The sequence below is a fragment of the Ornithodoros turicata genome, chromosome 6 (assembly GCF_037126465.1).
Source record: "Ornithodoros turicata isolate Travis chromosome 6, ASM3712646v1, whole genome shotgun sequence".
Lineage (NCBI taxonomy): Eukaryota > Metazoa > Arthropoda > Arachnida > Ixodida > Argasidae > Ornithodoros > Ornithodoros turicata.
In genome coordinates this window covers 49072554-49098210 of record NC_088206.1, presented here as the reverse complement: position 1 = coordinate 49098210, position 25657 = coordinate 49072554, and the positions used below count along the sequence as shown (strand labels likewise).

The 25657-nt window shown below is 45.3% G+C and overlaps 1 protein-coding gene across 5 annotated transcripts in view; it reads right to left on the bottom strand.

Moving 5' to 3' along the window:
• Positions 1-25657, bottom strand: part of LOC135396640 (homeobox protein Meis1-like) — a 184784-nt gene that overhangs the window by 54118 nt on the left and 105009 nt on the right. For 3 of the 5 annotated variants that reach the window (XM_064627720.1, XM_064627717.1, XM_064627716.1), the window contains exons 9-10: positions 25448-25489; positions 1202-1341 (exon numbers count right to left, since the gene is read on the bottom strand). In XM_064627720.1, coding sequence (XP_064483790.1) covers positions 1202-1341; positions 25448-25489 — 182 coding nt within the window. The remainder of the gene's footprint in view (positions 1-1201; positions 1342-25447; positions 25490-25657) is intronic. The other 2 variants (XM_064627721.1, XM_064627718.1) reach the window with 1 other exon arrangement.

The following is a 25657-nucleotide window of genomic DNA, read 5'->3' as shown; positions in this document are numbered from 1 at the left end:
CTTATTCAGGGAGACATGCCTTATCCGTTTCCATTCTTAACTCTAAAAACAGAACTTCACCGCATAGCACGCTGTGCGCCAAACATTGCCACGAATGATAGGGTTATCGCTTTTGATTCGAAGAGAGAGAGGGCGTACGCCTTTTTGTGACAATTTGGGTATATGAATATTGCCACAAAAAGGCGTACGCCCCCTCTCTCTTCGAATCAAAAGCGATAACCCTATCATCCGTGGCAATGGTTGGAGCACAGCGTGCTATGCGGTAAAGTTCTATTTTTAGAGTGTACTGGCCAATTCAAGAAAAATGAAGGGACGAAGTTATTACAAGGTTATTCATACTAAAGGAACACAGATACAGAAGTCTATTTATACAACAATAGTATTTCACATAACATGCTTAATGCGAACCACTACCCTGAATGACAGCACACTGTTAAAACAGAACTTCACCACATAGCACGCTCCTAGCCAACCATCATTCCGAATAATATCATTCTATGTCATGATTTGTTCAAAACAGGGGGGAGGCGCATATCTGGGACAAACATAATCTGTCCCAGATAGGCGCCTCCTCCCATTTTCAACAAATCAATACACACAATGATATCATTCGGAATGATGGTTGGCTATGAGCGTGCTATGTGGTGAAGTTCTGTTTTAACAGTGCACTATCAGTCCGATTTGAGGACGGAAAAAGGCATACGCCCTCCTGCCATTAACGTAAATGCAAAGTTGTCCCAAAGAGGTGTACGCCTCCCATTTCAACAAAGCGGATGATATCATTCGTATAACCGCCCCCCCCCTCCCCCTCCAAAAAAAAATCGGAATGAGGTCATGCGCTGCACTCTGAAAACAGAACTTCACCGCATAACACACTGTGCGCCAACCATTGCCACGAATGGGTTATCGCTTCTGGTTCGAAGAGAGAGAGAGAGAGAGAGGGGGGGGGGGCGTACGCCTTTTTGTGGCAATTATCATTTATCTAAATTGCTGCAAAAAGGCGTACGCCCCAGCTTGAATCAGAATAGGTAATCATATTATTCGTGGCCATGCATGGCTGGCGAAAAGGTGCTATGGGGTGAAGTTCTGTTTTTAAAGTGTGAAGGTGTATTTTAGAGTGTAGCGAGCATTTTTTCAACCTGAAATAACCTAAGCATATTCACCGATTAGGTTATTTCACAAAAAAGAGAGCTCTGCTTACCGTGAGGTGTTGGAAGAGCCATGCGCGCATAATGTTGGTGGCCACCTTGGGGAAGATGCCGCGCTTCTTCTGGCGTTTCTTGCCCCTGTCCTCGTCCTCGTCTTCTCCCGTCCCGTCGCCCGAGCCAACGCTCGCATCACCTGGTGAATACACAAAGAGCAACACATCAGTCTCCTCCACGAGCTACCGATCACATGCACACACAAACATATGCATGCGCATGCGCAGTACATGTCACGAATGGTGTAGCATGCAGTTATACAGTGTGTCCGGTGAGAAAGTGTCATTAAATTTCCAAAAATAGGTTTAACTTCAGAAAATTATGAAACTACTTGGAATACACACACACAGACTTTTGCCACAGGTTCAGGCCATTTACATTCGCGTCACACATTAATTAAGCTAATTTTGCTAATTGAACCGGAAAATTAACCAAGCAAAGGTAACGTTTTTCTTGATGACTTCAGAAGCCAATGGCCATAGCACACTATTCCAACCAAAATCCCAGGTTTTTTCAGAAGATTTGTACAAAAATTTGACTTTAGAATTTGAAATTAGAAAATTTAATTCGGCTCTTCGTAAACAGAGCACTGCTATAGCAGCGAAGCAAACACTCTTAAAAATGAACTTCACCGCATAGCACGCTCCTAGCCAACCATCATCTCGAATGATATCGTTATCTGCCCTGATTTGTTGAAACCTCGAGGCGTACGCCTTTTTGTGACAATTATGAGCAGCATAAGTGTCACAAAAAAGACGTACGCCTCCCGTTTTCAACAAATCAGAGCAGATAACGATATCATTTGAGATGATGGTTGGCTAGGAGCGTGCTATGCGGTGAAGTTCATTTTTAAGAGTGAAGGACAAGCAGGAAAGCAGGAGAGGTCTTCCTTTTTCAAAATTAACTCGCTCTATGTCACTACTGTGTGAAGAAAAGGTACGAGAGATTTGTTGCGCTATAGCTGCAAGCATATTTCTGCGCCAATCAATGAAATACAGTAATTATCGCACTTCGGAGCTGTAAGCATGCCATAACCGAACATAGTATTGCTTTTCTTTTTCATTTTACATTGAACAGCGATAACTGCATTCGTACTCTCCCCATGTTTTTGAGCGTATAATGGAAATAAAATATGGCTTCGTTACGAGAATGCTGTGGTGTACAGTTGGGTCTACGACGGCAAAGAAAAACAAAATTATATTCGTGACTTTTTTTTAGCAATTCGTCATATATGCCATCGTTCAACTGAAAACAGAGACATTTAGGCAAATTGGCTAGGTTTAGCGGCCTCCTCTTACGTTTGCAGCTCATAAGGTGGTGCTTCATACGATGCTTTTCGTAAGATTCGAGCGAGACAATGTCTGACACAGAGATTTCAAAAGGATAACGTCTTACGCGGTTCGAAGGTTTAGCTGGCACAGCAGTTAGTGTGAGCGACGAGAACTGAATAGAACATATTCATTTTCAAAAGTTGCTGGCTTGCCAGAAGATCTGACACAAAGTAATTTAGTGAGTAAAATCGTGATGTACTTCACGTAGACGGCATATGCAGTTTTTCTCGGTAGACATCGACCACTGGAGACAAGCTTCTTTTAAGAGGAAGGTCTTTTAACGCAGACAGACTGCAAATATTTCCTCACGTCAAAGATTTTACGGTCTACCAATCAGGTTTATCGGCTCCGTGCGCGCAAACTTTTACGTTTGTCAGGGAAATGTTTGCTCCTTCTGTCCCTTTATCAGTATAGACGCGTTTTCCTGCATCACGGTTAGGAACCCTGCACAGCTGCTTTTGTTGAATTAAGCTTCATATTTCAGCTGTGTGCATGTGATTTATGCACGCGGCGTCACAATTTTCTTCTTCTTGTCGCCTTTCTTTTTTCGGCTATGGAGCATACCTTCTAGGCCGCGCTCTCTATCTGCAGGACACAGTTTCCATACACGGTTGCACGCCTCCGACAAAATTTTGCAGCTGTCATTAGATCTACGCATATTTTACACAAATTCAGAGCCATGTTTTGTTAGCATTAGATGGGTCGTGATCGACGGCTGAAATGTCGTTCAGAGCGACAAGAGCAGCTTCCCCGTAAGACTTTAGGGTTCGTGGGCCCATTATATCTAACTTATCGAGTCTATAGCGTGTATTTTATAGAGACACTTTGTTGTTCATGGGTACCAGAAAAATAAAATACCTAAAAAATTTAGGTATTTGAGGAGTTCATTTGAAAGCACAGGACGCGGAAACAAAATTCATGTCTCCCTCTGTAAACGCATATCCTAGAATTAACATTTCACACGCTCTTGTCTCTGTCTCTATACTAAATTAACGACATTTAATGCGGCATTTCCCGCATTCAGCTTTGATAAACAGTCTCCTCGACCGTAGTCAAAGATCGTGATTGGTAACTATTTTGCTATTACTGTAACTAGCTTTGCAGAATAAAAATAAAAATGGCTAAAAATAAAAATTACGAGATTAATTTATCTGCATGAGGACCGGGACCGGCCTGTTGGCAGTACGATGTCTGATAACAAAACTCATTGCCGATAATGAAGGGCGTCTACCTTCTTCTTATGGCCTTAACGGCGAAAACGCATCAGCTAAGGACACCATTTGTCAGCGGCAGAACGAATAAAAGACTTTCCGCGAGTTTATGCTGTCGTTGCGTATTTGTGTGCGCGTATTTCAATGCACGGTTGATCAGGGACTAAGTGGGTTGTGTTGTACTGCACCCAACAAAATTTATAGGAACAAATGAGAAGTACCATTCGAAGTCATTCTTTCTGAAATAGCACCTTGCCGATTGAAAAGAAGTGCTTTGAACGCCGCGGGAGAGGGAGCTTTACGAACTCCGTCCTTGCGACTTTAATAGTTCCCCACAAAACTCCATGCAAGCTGCTTGGTGCCTTAAGATTCCTGTGCAAATTTCGGACTGTACGAATAAGCTGCTTTAGCATTCAGTAAGAACTAGTCGACAAATCGGTGCATCAATTAATAAAAAAATATTACACCTAACCTCCGGATCTCTCACAGCACCGTCCCAAGTGTGGTGTTCAAATCTTGCAGGTTTTCTTTTCTGATGGGAATACTACGTACAGAAATATGTTATTCAGGAGAACGACGACGCGCAAAAATACGCAACTAGAAAACGTTTATGTGTGTGTGTTTTTCATATCTTTCGCGAGATCCTCGCGTAGAAACGTGAAAAGAAAACAAAAAATCACTAAAAAAAGTAACGAAAAATGAAATAGAGAGAGAAAAAAAACGCACTACCAATCCCGGAATGGAATGGCGCAAGACTTTGCCCAGACTCTCTATATACTGCATGGGGAAATGAGCAAGCCTAGAGAGGGAGTCGAGAGATACAGAAGCGGCGGAAAACACGAAGAAATACTAATAAAAAAACATTTCGGAAGCGGCCCTGGCGAATATAATGTACGCACCAGAGGACACATAACTCAAGACCCTCCTCCTCGTATGCTGAGCGGACCCCCTGCTGCTTGCACGAAGGTCAGTATATAGCTGCTGCTGCTGCTGCAGCAGGGCCCGGCTGCCCGGCAAGAATGGAAATGATCTCGGAAAGGACAAGGGGTGTTGCTTATTTATGTCTAGATGGGAGAAGGAAAGTGTTAGGCTGTCTTTGAAAAGAGTAAGGGAGGTTCTGGAAGACTATTTTGCTCCTCCGACGATAGTTCCGCTTTTCAATTGCAGTAAGTGCACCGAGAACGATAGACTACATTACTGACAAAAATCGACGATGGAAATGAAATTAGGGAACGGTCAAAGGACGCTGAAACTGGCTGACGAATTCTGTATACCACAACGTTGTTCCGTAGAAGGGGCTAACTGACTGCATTGGCGTCGAATCTAACAAAAATCAACGTATAGAATCATGCATCAAGCGTCGTGGAAGGCAATCAGACCTCCGTACGTGGTATCAGTTCCCCGGAGCACTCTCTGGACGATGGGAGCCGAACAAATAAATGGCAAGGAGTGCGAATGACGTGGTTGAAGTAACGGCCACTTGTTGCTCGACCATTACCGAAAATCTTTGGCGAGCGACCACCGGAGTAGACACTCGTATCATTTCTTAATGGGTGTTCTTCTAAACGCAATGTCCGTTTTGTGGAACTTGATTGAGGTGATCGCTGTAAAATCGGTTCAGTCGAACCCATTTCCTTCGTTACCAGGTGTTGACAACAACCGCGCGTGACGCATGTAGCATGCGTTCGCTTTAAGCACGCTGGCTGATGTTCTTCACGTAATTCTGCAGGCACAACCCTCTGGAGAAGGCCATGTTTGGTGAAGGAGCAAATCGATGCAGCCATCTGCATAATCGACAAGCTCACGAGAGAGCCTCAAAAAAAGAACGGACATGAAATTGGAATAGTAATGAGGTTGGCAAAAGGAATCGATGGGGCAACGGATACGGGTGCATATTCCTAATTGCTGTTTTCCCTGGAGCCATTACGTACAAGGCTAGGGGAACATTTCATTGGTTGCCCGGTCGACTAATAGTAGTCCGGCATGCAACGCGCGTCGTCGGGTTGTTTCTTGTGTCCTCATCCCCCAATGTGTGCGCATTTATTGCCGCGCGTTGTTTCGGAGTGGATGTCATTATGGGGTGGCCACCGCGATAACGAGGTCCGTAATCTTGTGCGTAACATGGTTGGGAGGGTAGGTGGCGCTACTGGTTGTCTCTGTTTTGGGGGAGCGGCTGTCACGTGTTTCTTTTACCTTTGACTTTGCGTGTAAAAGAAGGCATAGCTGATGAAAGCTATACCTGGCACACGTATGCACTGGGGTCGTTATTAGCGATTACCGAACGTCGTGGTGAATAGAATTCGACAATAACGTATGCTAGTTTGAGTTAGGTTAGGCAGTGTCAGGTTAGGTTAGGTGTAACCATTTCGCCCAACAACTATAAGAGTAAATTACACAGAAAGTCAGTGTGACACACCCATCTTTCATGGGTGGGAAAAAAAGACAACATGCACTAGGAGATTTCTTCCAGCTAACTAGCCATCGAACGGTCCTTCATTACTTTTTGCACCTTACATACATGAGAACTTCCGACATTTTTCGGGAAACTGGAAGATAATGAAGTACTGTTTATGGCAAAGCTGAAAAAAACTTAACGTGCATTCGTTTCATCGTGGCACACAGGTAAAGATAACGCGATAACACATTTAATCTTGGAGCACGCAATCGAGCTGAAACGATGAAGCATTTAGTGTATAAAACATTATTATTCTTATACCAGGACATTTAAGGGCGCCATTAGGTCGTCGTTAGATACCTTACACGTACGTGGTTTATGAACTACTCGTTTGTGCTTCTGGGCCACACAAAATCAAGGACTTGGTCACGCACGGTTCAGCACAGCCCGTCAGTTAGTATGCTGCTCTTAGACCGGCCGGTGGTATATCGAAGAGTCGTTAACAAGCTATACGACGTTTACAAGCAAAACATGCGCGCCCACCACATGATTCTGCGGACGTAAAAACCTTGCCGCGTCTATTGAGAAACGCATAAAATGGCTGTGAATAGACACCGCAAGCGTTTTCCCCTAGGCTAGCTGGACACCAATTACAGGGGAGGGAGATTCCCCATTAAAGGGGACAAAGACATTCGAAGGAGCTGACCGGACAATCTGAGGGGGCATTTTTACTAGCACCAGGGGCGCTACAGAATTTGGATCCCGGAGGTGCTTAACGGCATCATAAAAACGTTGATGTCGAGGGATCCTGCTTAAGGCGTTAGGTCATTAGCTCGTTTAAGATGGTGCACGTATACAGGTAGCAGGCAGAAACAGCCCGCTGCCATGGAAGGTTCTGTTTGTGCACGATCAACGGCTCCTGTAGCTGGTGTGTGGTGTGTGCTCGGTCGTATTCATCAATACAGTGAGGGATTTTTCTGGGTGATCTTGTAAGTGACGACGATGTTTGGAATATGCCTGCATTCCAGGTATTGGTTCTTGCTGCACTTCGTTTGGTGCACTGTCTCCCTTTTCGTTTCGATTCGATATACTTCGGTAGATGATTTGATATAGACGATGGTATATACTAGAACGTTTCCATGCAAGCAACGATTCGGAATCGCGAAGTTCGGGAATGAGCCTCAGTCACTGAAAGAGTGCTCTATCCTTCCATAAAACCGAAAAAGAGAGAAGAAAGAGGCCGTGTCGTTTCGAAAGGGCGTTCAGCCGGTCCAAGTGAACACCACGACCTGATCCCCCAACAACGCAAACTCTGAGAAAAACAAAATGGCTGCCGCCGTTATAGCAGATGATGCCACCACAGGGCGGAAATAGCAGAAAGGACGGAGCTGCGATGATTGACAGGGCCACGTGGTCTTTGCTGCGACCAATCAAATTATGGGGTCTCTCCGCTCTCCTCATACACCCGCCGTTTTTGACGGTATATATATACTCGTCTGGCAACACGGACAAAGAGCATGGAAACAAAACGATCGAAGCGAGGGGAGGGGGGTGGGACTCAAAAATCATTCTAATCGGAGTGGCATCTCCCCGCCGCTGCAAACGAAGCAAAACCGGAGAGTGGACACCCCCGAATAACTTCCCCCCTCCCTTCATTTAACACTCCTCAACAAAAGGAAACAATGGGGGCAGAGAGGGGTTACTCCCTTCTTCCCTTGGGTTTTGAATAGGTGAGCGAGTCCCTTTTGGCAGCCTTTCACCCTAATAGCACCACTCTCTCTTTTATGCAATATTACTACTACTTTCCTCCCCTCCGCCAGCGAAATGGTCTCGTCCCTGCAGCGTTCAATGTAGGAGGATAATATCACCTGCCTGCGTGGTGGGGAAGGGAAAGACTCACGCGAAATGATGGAGGCACTTATCATCGGTGTCATCAGCATGCATATTCTTCCCTTCATTCCTGTTTGTGGAGTGAATGTGAAAGTCCTGCAAATGTGTTTTCACGTCTGAATTGAAACTGGAACGTTTGCAGCTCTTGGTATTGTGGACACGCCCTGACTTGAACAATTGGGAGTTTTAGCACAAGGAGTCTACGAAAACGATACGATAAAGGAAGCCGTCCAATCAAAGGTCAGCAACGCGATGTGAGCCAGCTGAAACGATAAGGCGATTGGCTTGTCGCGTTTTCGTAACGGTTATTGTGAACACCCTTCCGATCTATCCTATCTCGTTCTCACGCTACATACCAGACAACCAGAAACCACCAGCACAACCTTCTCTGACGAAAGATGGATGTAGAAAGAAGCGATTACCAATGGCAGCGTAATATGCACGCAGATAACGACTGCGTTTTACTGCCGCAGAGACGTTTGCCATTTGACTTCCCATAGCAACGGCCTTCCGAGGTAACGATAGCCCAAGTATAGGCCTTGCAGTCAAGGTGCGTTTGGTTAAACCAATGGTTGTGCAAGGCAATAACGAGTGAGTGTTGCGTGTCGTATCACTATCTGCTGTCATACTCGTATGGGTCAGATTAAGAGAGGATATCGAGATGCGCGTTCCGGGAGACCGATTACTGTACACCTTTGCGGCGCAATGCGAGGTTCAAATCGTGCACCTGGACACAGTTTTCGTGAGCAATTATATGAGAATAACATATACAGGACATTCGATATGTACAAGAAACTGGCGAACGTGACGCACGACGGGCTTCCAGTCGTAAATTCCGGTCGACATCGTTTGCTATGTAGCTATTAATTAAGCAGCCGAGACTCGCATAAGACCAAGTGGCCTCCCTTTCATGCTCTTTCCGGAAATAATGACACGGTCATTCAAGGTGGCCCATTTCATATCTCTTTCTCGTGATGAGACCGAGAACGGTCATCTGTTACCGGTTTTCCGTCTGCCTTATGGTTAATATTTGGTGAATTGCATAAATCCACAAGTCGAACGCAGACACATGCAGATATGACGATAATGAGCGACTGTATAGTCCACCATCAAGGATGACCTCTGCGCCATTACTATATGAAGAAGTGGTTAGATGATTAATTGACTATGCTTGAACAAATATCTGTGGTGCCGCCTATGCACTTCAATCTCGTGGGGATCCCGCGATGCAGAATTGTGGAGAAGATATATTTCTGCACAGGGTGTCGAACCGCAAAAAATACGGGTTCGGTTCGGGTTCGCGTTGTTTTGATTTCGTTCCGGTTCAGTTCCGGTTCGGCCAGGCCAGAAATCGAACCGGTTCGCAAACCGGTTCGCAGCCCCGAACCGGTGCGCGAACCGGTTCAACGCTTCCGTTATATATGTTCCATTAAAACTGCTTTTATCAGGAAATGCGTGGCTAATAGCTTACTGCTGTTGTCTGCATTGACGTCTCTAGCAGTGAGGTAGCCCTTTAGTGAGAGAAATGAGAAATGGATGAACACTTATTGCAACTAGTGTTCACGCTGTTGAAGCGGTGCAGTCCTGCTACTTTCTGTTCCCAAAATATATTTTTTCACACGCACAGTGCCAGCAAGATACACTTAAAGGAAGCCTAATAAGATGGACAGCGTAACATAGACGACAGTACTTGCCGGCACACTGCCTTCGCAGCGTGAATCGATCTGAAACCGTACTGAAGCATGTCGAAAATAAGCCTGAAAGCCTTACTCTGTCCGAGCTCACAGCAGTGTACTTGTTAATCCACAACACAACGGCAATGTGTCACGACGACACAACTGCGCTACCAATAAGCAGAACCACATTTACTTTTCAAAGCACGACCAATCAAACAGGCACCGTTCTGCTTACGCTCCTTCTCCACTTCTAATGTTTCTGACTTGTTTAATTTGTGCTGCTCACGTGTAAAGGGAAATCTTGGGCGCTTATTTGATCACATATTCGTCCTGTAGAGCTATATAACTGGCCTACTCCATTCCTGTTTCATTCGTCCGCGTGGCACCTGGTCTCTGAAGAGTAGACGCCGCACCGCGTGCGTGGGGCGCTAGCCGCGGCACTCACAAGGACAACTGCGCTTCAACATGTTAAAAAGACGCTGAAAGTATACTTACTATACGTCGTCGTCTGACTGCTAGGTGAACATTTCTGAAATTTATGATATAGGCGCGTGATGATGATACCAATGTGTCTTCGTTCGGGGATAGAGAGGAACTCTTATGCTGACTTCTTTTATGTCCGAACCGTTTTGTTGCGAACCGGTTACCGTTATTATTTTTTACGGTTCTGCTCCGGTTCGGGTTCAACAGTGTCATGAAAATTTCGGTTCGGGTTCGGGTTCGGTTCCGGCAAAAATCACGGTTCGGGTACGGTTTTCGGTTCGGGTTCGGGTTCGGTTCGACACCCTGTTTCTGCAGTATTCGGCAACTCTGTGTAAGCAGTAGTTTTCGATCCGCTATACCGTGTGTTTCAGTTGAATCCCCGGGCTAAATAATTCGCGAACGGGTGCACCAATCGAAGAACTTTCTTTTTACAAGTATCTGTCCGATACCACCTACAAGCTGCGCACCAGGTGAATGAGTGGGAAGCGCTCATTATTTAAATAAAAACAAAGTGAGTTTCGTGAAAAAACGTAACTTCTAAAGCAGGGCGCCGTCGACATTAAAATGGGTACTACCCCTTTTAGGACCTTCGGTGGACACCTTTTAGAGAAAAATCTGCCACCGAAGCGGATCGTTTCTTGCAGTAATTAATTGGTTTCGGTTTACTGTTTTTGTCGCGGCTGGTCGCGGCGAAGTGCAAAAGGACGTAATTCATTGGTGGATAAGGGAGTGAAAGAGCGTTCTATTGCGCTTTACCGCGACCAGCCGCGACAAAATTATGTAAACCGAAACCAATTAATTACTGCAACAAATGACCAGCTTCGGTGGCAGATTTTTCTCTAAAAGGTGTCCGCCGAAGGTCCCAAAAGGGGCAGTATCCATTTTAATGTCGACGGCACCCTGCTTTAGAAGTTACGTTTTTTCACGGAACTGATTTAAACTTTTATTTAAATAGTGAGAGCCTCCCACTCATTCACACGGTGCGCAGCTTGTAGGCGGTATCAGATAGATACTTGTAAAAAAGGAAGTTCTTCGATTGGTGCACCCGTTCGCGAATTATTTAGCCCGGGGATTTAACTGAAACACCCGGTATATGTCGAAGCATTTAGGTATTTATGGGGGTACACTGCTAAAAATGAACTTCACCGCATAGCACGCTCTTAGCCAACCATCATCTCGAATGATATCGTTATCTGCCCTGATTCGTTGAAAACGGGAGGTGTACATCTTTTGTGACACTTATCCTGTTCATAATTGTCCCAAAAAAGCCGTACGTCTCCCGTTTTCAACAAATCAGGGCAGATAACGATATCATTCGAGATGATGGTTGGCTAGGAGTGTGCTATGCGGTGAAGTTCATTTCTAAGGGTGTATATGTAATGAGATACAGGCACCTATGTGATCTGTAAACACTGATACTGACTTTCAGTTGGGGACTCTTAAAACAAAGCTTCACCACATAGCACGCTGAAGGCCAACCATATTGTACAGAGTCTATCACTCTTGATTTGTGGAAAGCTCAGGGCGTACGCCTTTATGTGACAATTAATATTTCTACATAAGTGTCACAAAAAGGCGTACGCCTCCCGTTTTCAACAAATCAGGGGAGACAACGATGTCACTCGAGCTGATGATTGGCTAGGAGCGTGCTATATGGTGCTATGACATCAGTCGTGACGATGCCCACCTCTGCGAGGCCGACAACGGCAAGCCCTCTCGCCATCATCACCACCACCACCACCACCATCATTTTTAAGAGTGTTGAGGTCTTCACGAAAACAAGCGGCGTGAGTCGTATCGCCGCCCGGAGACAGTCCCAAGAAGAAAAATGCCCGTGGGCAGAGCGGAACGAAAACGTACGTAGGCCTATACATGGTGTCCCAGAAAATGTGTCATTGAATTATAATAAAAAAACTACGCCACCTAGAATCATGCGGTCTAGAGCATTTGTTCTTATTAGGTTTTTGCCACCTCCTAATGTGAGTGTCATGTACTCCAAGTTTAATTATGTAAACATTTGCGAACTCAACTCGGAAATTTGCCAAGTAAAGGTCACTTTTTTACCCCACCAACATGAAGAGCGTGCCGAATTCACTCAAATTCATGATAATTCACAGTGATATTCACGAGCTATCGCATCGACAAAAATAGCCGAATAGCATGCTTTTCGGAGCACCGGACCATAGCGCGCGATGACTTTTGAGCGCAATCGCTCTCAGTGCGACGAAAGGAGGTTCCTAAGCCAGCTCACAGAGTGATAGTAGAAAAAGTAACAGTACCTAAAATTGGGAGAGGGAAAGCATTATCCCAGCGAAAGTCGGACGTGATAAGCCGTGCCTGTTTTATCTCTTTCTGCGATGTCGGGGAGGGCTGGGTTTCGAACCTCCTTTCGTCGGACTGACAAACATTGCGCTGAAAAATTCATCGTGCGCTATCCTGTGCGACCTCCGTAGAGCATGATGTTCGGCTATTTTTTCCGATAGAATAGCTCCTGAATATCATTGTCAATTATGATTAATTTGACTAAATTACACACGCTCTTCACATTGGTGGGGTAAAAAAGTGACCTTTACTAGGCAAATTTCCGACTTAAGCTCGCAAAAATTTACATAATTAAGCTTACGTTACACGACATTCACATGAGGAGGTGGCAAAAACCCAGTAAGAACAAATGCCATTGACCGCATGACTCCAGGTGGTGTAGTTTTTTTATTATAATTCAATGACACGTTTTCTGGGAGACCCTGTATGTGTATTAAGCACATACGAGCTCAGTTTACCCAAGCCTACACTCTTAAAACAGAGAGCGGGTAATGTCTTCATCGGCTCTTACACTCTTACAACTGAACTTCACCACATAGCACGCTGAATGCCCCATTGTACAGGGCGATTCCTCCTTGTCACTCTTGATTTGCGGAAAGCGCGGGGTGTACACCTCATCGTGACAATGCCCACTTGAGTGCAGCCAACAACGGCAAGCTACCTCGACACCCCCCCCCCCCCCCTCGTGACAATTAACATAACTGCATAAGTGTCAGAAATAAACGAGAGAGAACGATGTCATTCGGGATTATGCGCTCTTAAAAATGGGGAGGGGGGGGGGGTGATGGCAGAATCGGCTCGCCGTTGTTGGCCACACAGAAGCGGGCGTCGTCACGACTATAGCAAAAAAAAAAAAAAAAAAAACGGACGGACGGATGGACGATAGAGGATGAAGGGTGGAGATGCGTAGGCATGAGTTCGTCGGGGAGAGCAGAGCAAAGTATTAGATGGGTCGTTGAGCAAGACCTGCCTTGTGCAGAAAGAGAACTTTGTGTGCTACAAAAGGTTTCTTGCTTTAGCGGAAGGTTCGGCAGAAGAACCACCGGGGTAGAGGATGTCCGATAGCGTGCCCGAGGTGGAGCGAGGGAGATGGGCTTCGCGGGCAGAATGGTACGCTCGGCAGTCTCGCAGGGTGTGTTCGATTGTTTCAGGTTGTTGACAGTGGCCACTTCACCACATAGCACGCTCCTAGCCAACCATCATCCCAAATCACATCGTTCTTTCCCCTGATTTGCTGAAAACTGGGGCCGACGCCATTTTTGTGGCCGCTTTTAGAAGAACCACCACCTTGTGGCATTATGTTGTTCATATTTGCCACAAAAATATATCACGCCCCCCCCTCCTCCTCGTTTTCGTTAAATCAAGGGGAGAGAGAGATACATGATGACGATGATATGGGGATGACGAGGGAAGAGAACGTTGTCATTCGGGATTATGGTTGGCTAGGAGCGTGCTATGCGGCGAAGCTCTTCCCCGAAGATTCTTGTGCGGAACGACTTTCAAAACTCGCGGCCTCGTGCGCTTTCTTCAAGAAACGAGCCTAGCGGAAAGACCACTCTAGTGCACCTCTCACCTATACAGTGTGCCTCCGTCCCATCACTATCGGTCATCCTGCCTATGCATCACTTTAAAGTTCTCTACTCCCCTCTCCCAATTTCCTTCTTTTTTTTTTTTTTTTTGCTATAGTCGTGACGATGCCCACTTGAGTGCGGCCAACAACGACAAGCTACCTCGACCCCCCCCCCCCCCCTCTGTTTTTATGTTGTGTTTGTCTAGCTGCATTCTATGCGGCTCAACTCCAGAACAGGTAACGTTTTTCGACTTCATTTTTTTAAAATGTCATTCTTTGTGTAACCCTTTGACTGACATGGTTTTACTTGGATATCTGATGCGCTATAGAGTTGAGTTAATAGGAAAAGAAAAAAATGGAGAAATAGGCACTCATTACGAGAGCTGGCTACTCCAGATCACTTAGAAAAACAAAAATGGCTAACTACAATTAGACCAAAGAGTGACAAAGACCCTCACTCAGTCACTCACACACACTATATCGAATGTTACCGGCTGCTGCTGCTTCTTCTCCATCGCAGATATTGGCCATGATCCACAAAGGGAGATTGGCTCCATATATTAACTGCCATATATTACCCCTACCAGCTCAAGTGGCTTAGCGTGCTCGCCATGTCATGTCGAGACGGGGAGGTACCCGGGTTCGAATCCCGGTGCCCGCTGTGCTATCTCGGGTTTTTCCTCAGACGGTGTCAGACTTATGTCGGCACAGTTCCCTTAGAAATCGGCCCGGGACACACATCCCCCCCCAGAGCGTTAGTCGTGACGTTGCCCACCTCTACGAGGCCGACAACAGCGAGCTCTTTCACAAGCTCCACCACCTCTTATTACGCCTTATTGTGCTAAGCGGACGGGGACAAGCGTATGAGTCTAGTCCTGTCTACACGTGTTTTGTGTTCCTGTCCCTATATACCACGACCTCAAGCTCAAGGAAATTATACCATCAACATTGATTGATTGATTGTGAAAAAGAAAAAAAAGTCAACATACTCTATGTACTACGCATTGATAGCGATAGTTCGGATAAAACGTTTCACTGTTATACCTACGAGAGCTAAGAACATTGAGAATACGGCGGTGCGATCAGCAAACTCCATGTACGTATATATATACACGAGGTCTATCCATGTAAGAGACCATCTCTTTATGTTATTTTATTATTAAAATTTTATTTATTTTTTATGCAACGAAGAAGACGGAATTCTTTCAAAGAAACCGTGAAATATCTACACGAATATGAAAGAGTTCGTCTGCGAATCTTCGATCGGCCGCAACAAAACCCCTTCCCGTTCCCCCTACCCGCACGTTGAAGCTTTCCCAAATATCGATCGCGCACCTCTGCGCTACACCTATTGGCTGTCGGTCGTCACGTGGCAGCCTCACGGCTTTGCGATTGGCTGTTCTCACGGTAAGCAGCAGATCTGCGAAGCGTTTGCTGCACGCGTTTGGTTTTCATTTTGGAGACCACCACTTTGCATCGCCAATAGACTCCGTGAGATGACGTGCTGTATAAAAAAGGAGTGGGAAAAGAACTGAGTTCCTTTTTTACTCCGTATTTATTTATTCGCCCTTTTTACAGTGTGTCGTGCCGAGGCTTAAATTCGAATAACGAGCAGTGGTGCGATGTGGGGACGAGGTTATAGAGTCGTAAGAATACACAGCCTGCGCGAACGTACCTGCATTTCCCCCCTCAAGTGCCTTTATTGGTTTCCAATGCTGTAACGACGGGGAAATCGTCCAGCGTACATCGTTGTTTCTTTTATGACGATAAAAGGTGCACACAGACCAGATAAAGACGGCAAACACCGTTATCCGATGAGGGAGTTCTTGCGGTATCAACTTCTAAATGCATTTTTACGTTGTCCGAAATAAAATCCATGGTTCGTATCCTTGGCAGTCCTGCCGGAGAAGTACTTCCGCGGTACAAGATTATGTTCTCACTCCATACGTCATGCAATTTACGTAAGATACTATACAACTAATAATAATAATAGCGCAAACTATTATTATTTGGTACGCCGCTTCCACAAGATCATCCTTACTGTGTATACAGAGTGACTCGTAACTGGCGAAACACTACAGGTACTGATGACGAAACGGGATGACGGTTGATGGACGACAAACTTGGGCTTTCAAAAACCAGGTATTGATTACAACAAACAACAGCATTCGGTCCCTCTTACACTGTGTAGCACGCGTTCACGCAGACCCTGCACGCTACCAGCTGTGGCCAGAAAGCGAATCTCATAGCTAGGTCTCTATGGTGTTTTATACCAATATATAGCGTAGGAAAACCGAAATCCAGATACCACCAGACACATCAGAAAGGGAGCCCTGTACCCTCTTTCCTTGTCCGCTGAGGACGACGTAATGTTAGAGCAATACAAATCCTGTCGAACGTTGCAAGGTACGATTTTCAACTGTCTACTAAATACATTCTAAACAGTACGATGTACACTGTTAAAACACAAGTTCACGATGTACCGTATGACATCGTTCGCTCGCGTGATTTGTTGAAAACGGGAGCCGTTCACCTTTTTGGGACACTCATGCGGTTATGTTTGTTGTCACAGAAGGCGTATGCCGCGCGCATTCCACAAATCAGGACTGATAACGGTATCATTCTGTAAAATGCTTTACATTTCACCGGCTTATGTTTCCCCAGTTTTTTTATATATTTTTTTGATAAATCCGAATATATATACCCGGAACCCTACTGATAACGCAGAAGCATTAGGTGGAATGCCTTCAGTCACTGTACAGAGCAAACAGGGTCGTTGCTTGCGTGTCTGGCCGCTCTTTGGCATACGACATCACCTTCAAGTCATTTGAATACAGGTTTTGTAGCTGAATTATCCCTGGACTCTAAACAAACGACAAACGTTGTACGAGTTTATAGTTCGAACATCGCCAACTGGGCAGCTGTTTCGGTCTTGTTATGCTATTATAGAAAGCTTGTAGTATTGAATAGTAACGAAGGTCTAACGTATAGATGCACGCGTTACATCGAAGGCATAGTACCTGCATGCTCTTTTTCTGTGTTTTGCTTTTACATGAGATAGACTTCTTGCGATTCGTCACAAGATGTGTCTTCCTTAAACAAGGCTCTACTTTACGTCTCTATATGGGACAACACATTCACAAATAAATGTTTGATGCTTGTCATGACCGATGGTGTTCAGATGCGAATGATTATCTTCAAAGACTGGAAAGAATCTTTTCCCCTCAGGAAAATTTTCAGAAATAGGACGAGGGCACACGCGATGCCATGAAATCCTCCGGATGATACCTCGCGTGAACACTCGAAAGTGAATGCATATGGAACAGAGATCACGTGTCGCTATTGGCTCCTCCTTGCTACGTCACATTGATTGTAATCGCAGGGGTTCAGCAGTGAGATGAGAGAGAAATAGAATGAGCTCCAATCTTTCTCACATTTTTCTTCTTGTCCTTTCGTTGTCCCTGAATTTGAAGTAACTTCTCAGACAAGAGGCCGAAAACTGAAATAGGCAAAATAAACGGCTCGAGCCGCACAAATAAACTGGCGTGTCGTATAGCACCCGCCTAAGATGAAACCCAGCGTACGTGTAAGTACCTGACAGCGGGTGCTTAGAGTCTGGATGTTTGTTAACGCCGAGGAAGTGCCATTTTATTTTCTGGGTGTGTACGTGAATAAAATAACGGTTTAAAAGCAGGAGCGCCAAGATATCCCCGTGAAATATGCAGGTGAGAGGAGGCCGATTTTTCCCTCCCTCTCGCGTCTCCTGGACACACAGCTCACACGTTTCAGGGAGCCTAAGCATGGAAACCCACATATACAGCCCTCCCTTCGTGCAGTTGCGCTGCTGGGCCGTGGCTTGTTGACTTTCCGCCATCTGGAGTTTCCTGATAAAGGACCCTTCTCCTCTGTAGGCATTTAACTCCCTCTCTCTCTCTCTCTCTGGGTGCCCTGCGTTTTCTCAGCCCGCAGTTATTGGTTGTCTGCCGAGTAAATAATGCTTTTTCCCCATCGCATGTACGTTATTTCACCCTGACGTTACAGATATATACCATAGAGCTCAGCTGCCTTCTAATGTATCCGTGACGCCAGCGGAACCTAGTGTATACCTGATGGAAGTCCTTCCTAAGCAAGAAGAAAAAATTACAACCTTGGTGCTTGTGTACCCTGTTGAAACGATCTTTAAGATATTAAAACCGTAAACGTTGTAAAGTGTTAAGACAAGAAGGGGAATACTATTGCCAGCTAGTAACACTCTTAAAGGTTATAGGAACTTAAGCTTCCATACCGCTTTGGGGTAGTAGGATTCTGGTCAAATTTTTAAACTATTCTTAAGTTACCCATCCTATATCTGTATTCCGTATGTCATATGTATCTGTATAATCACCACAATCAAGCTAACCTGTGCAAATGTCCAGTCACGCGCATTTCAGAGAGTAAAGAACATTTTGCCATGTTGTGGTCAATACATCTGTATTGTCGCAAGCTCTTTCGCATATTAAGACTGCATGAAGAAACCGCTTTCCCAGAAGCATAAGCAAGCTGCTCGCGGAAACTACACTTTTAACAAAAAATAAGACTAATATTTGATTAAGACGAAGATGTGATTGCGTGGAGCATGAGTGGCACGTGCCAGGCCCGACGTCTGACGGAGACGAACACGAATTTCAAAAAATTCCGGTAATCCTCTCGAACAGGTGAAAAAGTTTCAACAACATCTCATCTTGACACCCCCTCAGCAGCGACCCGACTTTCTTCGCTTTCTGTTAACGCGTCAGAAGACCAACTCTTAACGATTCTTCAACCAGAAGTCATCCACTTAGCGTCAACAAAACGTCAACCATTGCGACGTAATCGAGCAGTTACCCCTAATCCCGTACGAGAGCCTTTTTCTGGACTCCACCGGGCGTCCTCCCCAAAATCCCTGGAAAAGAACATCGGGCCCGCGCGCGCAACAAAACGACAGCCCCCGACACTTCCATCACCAGCAGCATTATTCGTACGTCCATTGTATTCCGTCACGTCTATCGGGCATCGAATCAGAGCGCTTTTTGTCGTGCGGGTCGTTTCCTGCTGCCTTAATCCGTAATTACCTTTCGAGCGGGACTCGATTTCAGTCGGATCTGTCCCCGGCCATCAGACGTGACAAAGGCTTCGACTGGTGTGAATGCTGGCAACCAGATCGGGAGGCTTGTTTGCATTCTAAACTCCCTCTCAATGGATCGGGAGGGAAGGGGGAAAAGACGATGCAAAATGCCGAATAAAAGGGGCTCCCGAAGGTAAAAGAGCTTTTGACGCCCTTTTAAAAGTTTACGAAACAAAACTGAAATAAGTGGAATAAAAGAGAAAGTTTCAGACTGCCAGTAAATGCGGCCTCGGGCTAGAACATCGTCCACTTTCGTGTAAGATACACATGTACGAAATGTACAACAACAACAACAACTTTATTTTTAAGGCGTACGAAATGTAGAACGCGCATATAGTCTTTATTGTCCTGTGAGTTAACGCATCTGTGTCCTACCGTATTCGTAAGCGTTCCATACGTTCGGCTGGATTCTGGAGCATTATTGTGTCGCAGACACCTAGAACTGTCGCTTTCTAAGGTGTATTGGATGTCATACTACACTCTTGGAAAAAAGCGTGGAGCAGTTGCACCTTCTAGGAAGTATAGTTGTCACATATGCTGTGCCTAAAACGTTGCAAAGTTCTACACTCTTAGAAATGAACTTCACTGCATGGCACGCTCCTAGCCAGCCATCATCACGAATGATATCGTTATCTCCCCTGATTTTTTTTTAAACGGGAGGCTTACGCCTTTTTTGTGATAATTATGTAGTGCATAAGTGTCTCAAAAAGATGTACGCTCCCTGCTTTCGACAAATCAGGGCAGATAACGATATCATTCGAGATGATGGTTAGCTACACTCTAAAAACAGAACTTCACGGCGTAGCACGCTCTGCGCCAACCATTGCCACAAATGATAGGGTTATCGCATGATTCGGGGATCGAGGGGGGCGTACACCTTTTTGTAGTAATTTGAATACATGTTAGTTGCTTTTACCACTCTTTTACACCCTTTATCTGACGTTATGTTGACCTACGCTCTTAGAAATGAACTTCACCGCATAGCACGCTCCTAGCCAACCATCATCTCGAATTATATCGTTATCTGCCCTGACTTGTTGAAAACGGTAGGCGTACGCCTTTTTTGTGGCACTTATGTTGTTCATAATTGTCACAAAAAAGGCGTACGCCTCACGTTGACTCTCCGATGCCCCTCTGTGACACTTACAGCGTCCGTTAATTGTCGCCAGAAGGCTTAAGCCCCGCTCTCTCCTCAAATCAGAAGCGATAACAGTGTCAGTGTGCACGAAACTTCAACGCAGAACACGGTCTGCGCCAACTACTGCGCCGAATGATACCGGACGTTATCGCTTCTGACTTGAGGAAAGTACGTGGAGTACGCCCTTGTGTGGCAATTAATATAACGGCGCAGGTGTCACAGAGAGGTGTACCCCTCCTGTTTTGAACAAATCAGAAACGATAACTCTATATCAATCGGCGAGTCGTTGCAGCGGACAGTGCTATGCGGAGAAATTGGGTTTTTAGAGCGCATGTGTGTGAAAAGAAAAATGCTTGGTAAAATCACTAAACAAAAATAAAACCGAAATTTTCATGGTGGTCGGGCATAGGAAAAGGATAGAAAAAAAAAGTCTGCGTTTTCCTCACGGCACTCATCATAGCGCAATATTTTATATACACTTGGGGGAATCTCCCCGCAAGCACGAAATCGCTCGTCTCCGCCAGAAGTGGAAGCAAATCGATGCCAATCGATGAACAACAAACAGGAGCCCGTCCCGCTGCATGGAAACAAATAAATAAGAACCACGATGAAAAAACAACACCTTGGGCAAGCAAGCAAACACGGTTGTCGCATCCAATCACATCTCACCCGATGCCACCTGACGAGGAGGCGAAGACATGGATGGATCTGTAAGAAGCGGGAGTGGACGCTTCCTGACTTGCCTTACGCGTTAAAAAAAAGGTGTCTCTTGCCTATGTTATCAGAATGTGACCATAACTGTCGCGCAGGAAATTAGAACGTTTACACTAAACGTTTCGTACTCCGTATATAGCTCCATCCGCCAACGTCCACTTTGCTCAATTTCACTTTCTTTTTCTAATCTTTCTGCCGTGTACTACTGCCCTTCCATGTCGAGCCGCTTGGCCGGCGGCATTCTCCCACAGTCGAAACAGGAGGTCGAAAAGGTCACGCTTCAGTCCCAATAATTGGGCTGTTCGGGGCAACAACAAATACCGAAACCAATTCCGCCCGCAACCATCACGAAAGTCGGGGCTCTAAATAGGAAACTACGAGTAAACAACAACAAAAAGGTTGATAATAATGAGCGCGAGGAGAGAAAAAAAAAACGAAGAGCAAGAGCGGAGAAACAAAGCAAGGAAGGAGGATCACGTGATCTCACATGAGCGACAGGAGGGGTCAAGGGTGAAAGCGTGAACCCCGTGTCGGGAGATATATATACGTGAACGTCTATCTGCGGGTATAATGATGCGCGGTTCTCTGGGAGAAGATACGATGCCCCAGGGCGGAATGGAGGCTTATCATCATCTCGGGAGAGATTGCCGCTACTATTGACAGCTGTCTCGAAAATGAGTCTCTCCTTATGTACTGCGCGAGACGGGCGCTTCTTCTTTGATGACTTCCACCATCCGGTTACTTGCGGAGAGATTTGGATCGACCTGCGCCGGCTTTGGCTACATACCATTGGAGCGGTTGAAGTATCAGCTTGTGTCCTCGACCTAACAAAGTAAAACAGAATTTTGCCACGTAGCATCGCCCATTCTCTCTACTTACTTCTTAAAAACACGAGGTGTACACCTTCTCCAGACAATTAAGGCAAAACGCAACGTGTCCAAAAAAGGCGAACGCTTCCCGTTCTTCACAGATCGGGAGAAAGGACGACATCGTTCGGACGATAACGTATGCTTTACTCGGATCGCGACCACTTTGAATATAGAAAATTCGAGCCCAAGGTGTGCACAAATGATGTTGATAGTAAATAAACGAGCAGAGTATCCAGGCTAAACTAAATATAATGTTGACTTTCTTGCCGCCTGCGACTCGTCTCGTGGTTTGGCAACACAGGTCGTACAGAGCACACCCCATACACATATGTAAACGGATGGACGTGAGGACGTAAGGATATTTTTGAAGAGCTCTGAAATGTCAGAGATGTGTTTATATCGTTCACATAGGTCCCTATTCCCCATGTACCAGAGAAGCATTGACCTTTAGGCTTGTTGGTAATGCATAAGCGCTTCCTATTTATTTCTATCGTAAACCTGTTGGAAGTATCGCTCTCTGCCTATATACCCGTCCTTGTCTCTTTAGTGAGCGCTTCGCAGTTACTCCAAGTACCAGGCACCCAATTTCAGGCCTCTTCGGGTTCGAACCAGCGACCTTAGGACCCGCAAGGTCGAATAAAACAACTAATGATAATAGGACAAGCTGCCGCAATTTCGCCTGGTCGTGGCATCCCGAGCGAGAACATTTCCGACGCTATGTTTAAGGGTCATGGAAAGTGACAAAATTGCCTGAGAGTTTGACGTCGTGGCTTTTGTTCGTGGCCCGTATAACTAACACTTTTCGAGTACTTCAGAGTCCTTCATCATGTACTACATTATAATAGCCACTCATTAGCGCGTCTAATGACGTCGCCATGGAGTGCATTGTGCATTTCGCGGACGACTAACCTCGACTTCAAAGTCGCAAAACGTTTCTAATCAGTTTAAACTTCAACAAGAGCCACATACATTGAAAGCGGGATTTATATCCTGTCGTGAAAGGACACCGGAACGGAGCAGCCGCATAAAAATTGAAAAGTAGTGCATCATATTTTGAATTGCGTTGATCCTGCTAGAGGCTAGGTTGAGAGGGTTATTAGATTTCGAGTTCAATGTAACCACCGATACATCCGTGCACCGATACATTGCATCCGTGATTGGAATTCTTTGCCTGAAGAGGTTGTCATGAATAATAACATTGATACTTTTACTAGGGCCTGTGAGAGATTGTACTTAGAGTAGGTAATGGCTTTATGGTTGTGCTTTCTTGTGATTGTCGTGTTTTTTTATATGTATCTTTTTCCTATTGTTTCCCCCCTTATGTAATGCCATAGCAATGGCACTTAAGGTATATAAATAAATAAATAAATAAATAAAGTGTAGCGAGAACATATAATTTTCAATCAATATTTAATTTTGTGATTATCAATGGGGTGCCCACTGCCAACAAAATATAACATGCTTACATGTTGTACATAGAACATGGCTTGCAAACAGAATAGAAAGGACGCGCACCTGGACAAGTGCATTATGTTATCACTCCGTCAGCAATTACAGAAACTACAGGGCCAGCGAGGCAGGCTCTTGCTCGGGCATGATTGCTCCTACATCGCATCGTTTGATTTGCACAGTGCAGGTTTATCCATTTTCGACACAGCAGCCATGACGGCTCCCTTCCTCACAGCAGCGCCCCCATACCATGCGTGGCATTCGGCGGAATAAAGCGAGAGAGGAACAACGCGCTTGGGCGAGAAGAAAAAGAAGAGCACGCAAATGGGTGGAGTATACGAAGTGGGCGTGGCGCCGGAGGAAAGGGGGAACAGTCGTCGCGCAACGGGTGCCGAAAGTCCCTCTCCAAGGCTTATCGAAGAGAGAGAGAGAGAGGATGCAGCCAAAAAAACAAAAATCAAATGCAGTCCCATTGCGGCATCTACATTGAAGTGGCCGAGTACAAGAAAAGTGACGTCGCTTATCCAGAAAGTGAAAAGTATAAAAGATAAGGGAGGAGATGGGTCGGCATAGTAATGGCCGTCTCATGCAGATACTGAGAATGATAAATAGTACGAATGAAATAAAAAGAATGGTCGGGGCATGCCCTTTTGTGCGTCAACCGTGAGTTGTTTTCGAATGTAGTGCATGTTGCTTGCACCATATAGTCATAGAACCCATAAAGTTTCAAAGGTGGTCGAGAGAATGTGCAAATTGGTTCGGAGCCGTAGGAACAAGGGACGAAAAGCATCCCGTGCCTTTCTGTTCACAAAACGCCGTAGTTTCATCCAACGCTATCGCCATTTTGTGACCTACACTTTAGAGGAAGGACATCGCATAAGACACAGCCATCGTTCAGATCATTATTCTTCTCTCTCGTGATTTGTTTAAATTTGAAATCGCACGCCTTGTTGTGGTACTCTGCATTGATATAAATTGCCACGGAAAGGGAGTACGCTCCCGTACTTCTCCTCAAATCAGTGGAGGTAACGATGTCATGCTGCCTCAGCGTTTTGTGCGATAACTTCTGTTTCAAGTTGCAGATACTTTCGCGGTATTTTTATAGCCTTATTTCATGGAAAACTGTCTTTTTTTTTCTTATTTGAAAATGCTTGAATCGCAGCATGCCAGCGCAATACCATAATCGTGCACATGCATACCCATCTCTGTCGTGCGCTACAAGCACAAATGCTTCACCTCAGCCTGTAGCTGCCGGATTCGTTCTGTAACAGCAGCACACCATGGTTGACACCCAATTTTTATACATACCCAATCCTCAAATCCTAAAACTAAAACCAAGGGCGAGGTACCAAGGGCGAGGTCAAGGGGAAGAGACGGGACGTTGTCATTTGTCCACACCTTGTCTTATACCCACAGGCCTGATTGTATACCTATACAGACAGCCGGTGACATGCAAGAGCTGTTTATATGCAAACGTCCAATGTCAAGTTATCCACAATTCTACGGAATTCTACGTACCGCACGTCTTTCGGAACATTATTATTATTTATTTATTTTTACAACTTTGAAGAGACGTTCTCCTATCAGTACGATCAATTTCGGGACAATGCTGATCTCGTATTCATTTGCACGATTATATAGGTACTAAGCTACAAAAGTTTCAATTAGAACAAGGAAGTATAGTTTTTGAGAAGCTCGAAGAAGTGAACTATGTTAACAGGTTCCATTTGTTGAGAGCATGAAGCACCTCACTCACGCAAAACGTCGCGCTGACGTCACACAGAATGGCGAATGGGGGATGCTGGCCCTTCACACTTCACAAGGTGATCAAGGTTCGGCTAGTATGTTCTGTTGTTGTTTTATTTTGGGTGCGGTCACTGCTCTCGTTCCCATGAAACTGGATTTCAATGGTATAGGGTAAATGTACGATATGTTCCAGCTTGTAACGTCTATATACCTCCATGTGCGCGATACACGTGCCGGATGCGTCTGGTGCAGCGCTTGTAGCTTGTAGCGCAACACAAAGATGAGGAATATGTGTTAATAGTGCTTACCGTGTGGGGAGAGTCCGAGGCTGAAGGAATCCACCGACTTACCTAAAGAGAAGAACATTGTTTACGTCAATCAACTTTTCCTATGCGATTCGATAAAATGTGACAAGCATGCTTATGATAAGAGTTCAATAACAGAATACGTAAAGAACTACGCCAGTCTGTTACATTTCTAGAAAAAAGATCGGCAAGGAAAGTGTAACTTATGCAAGT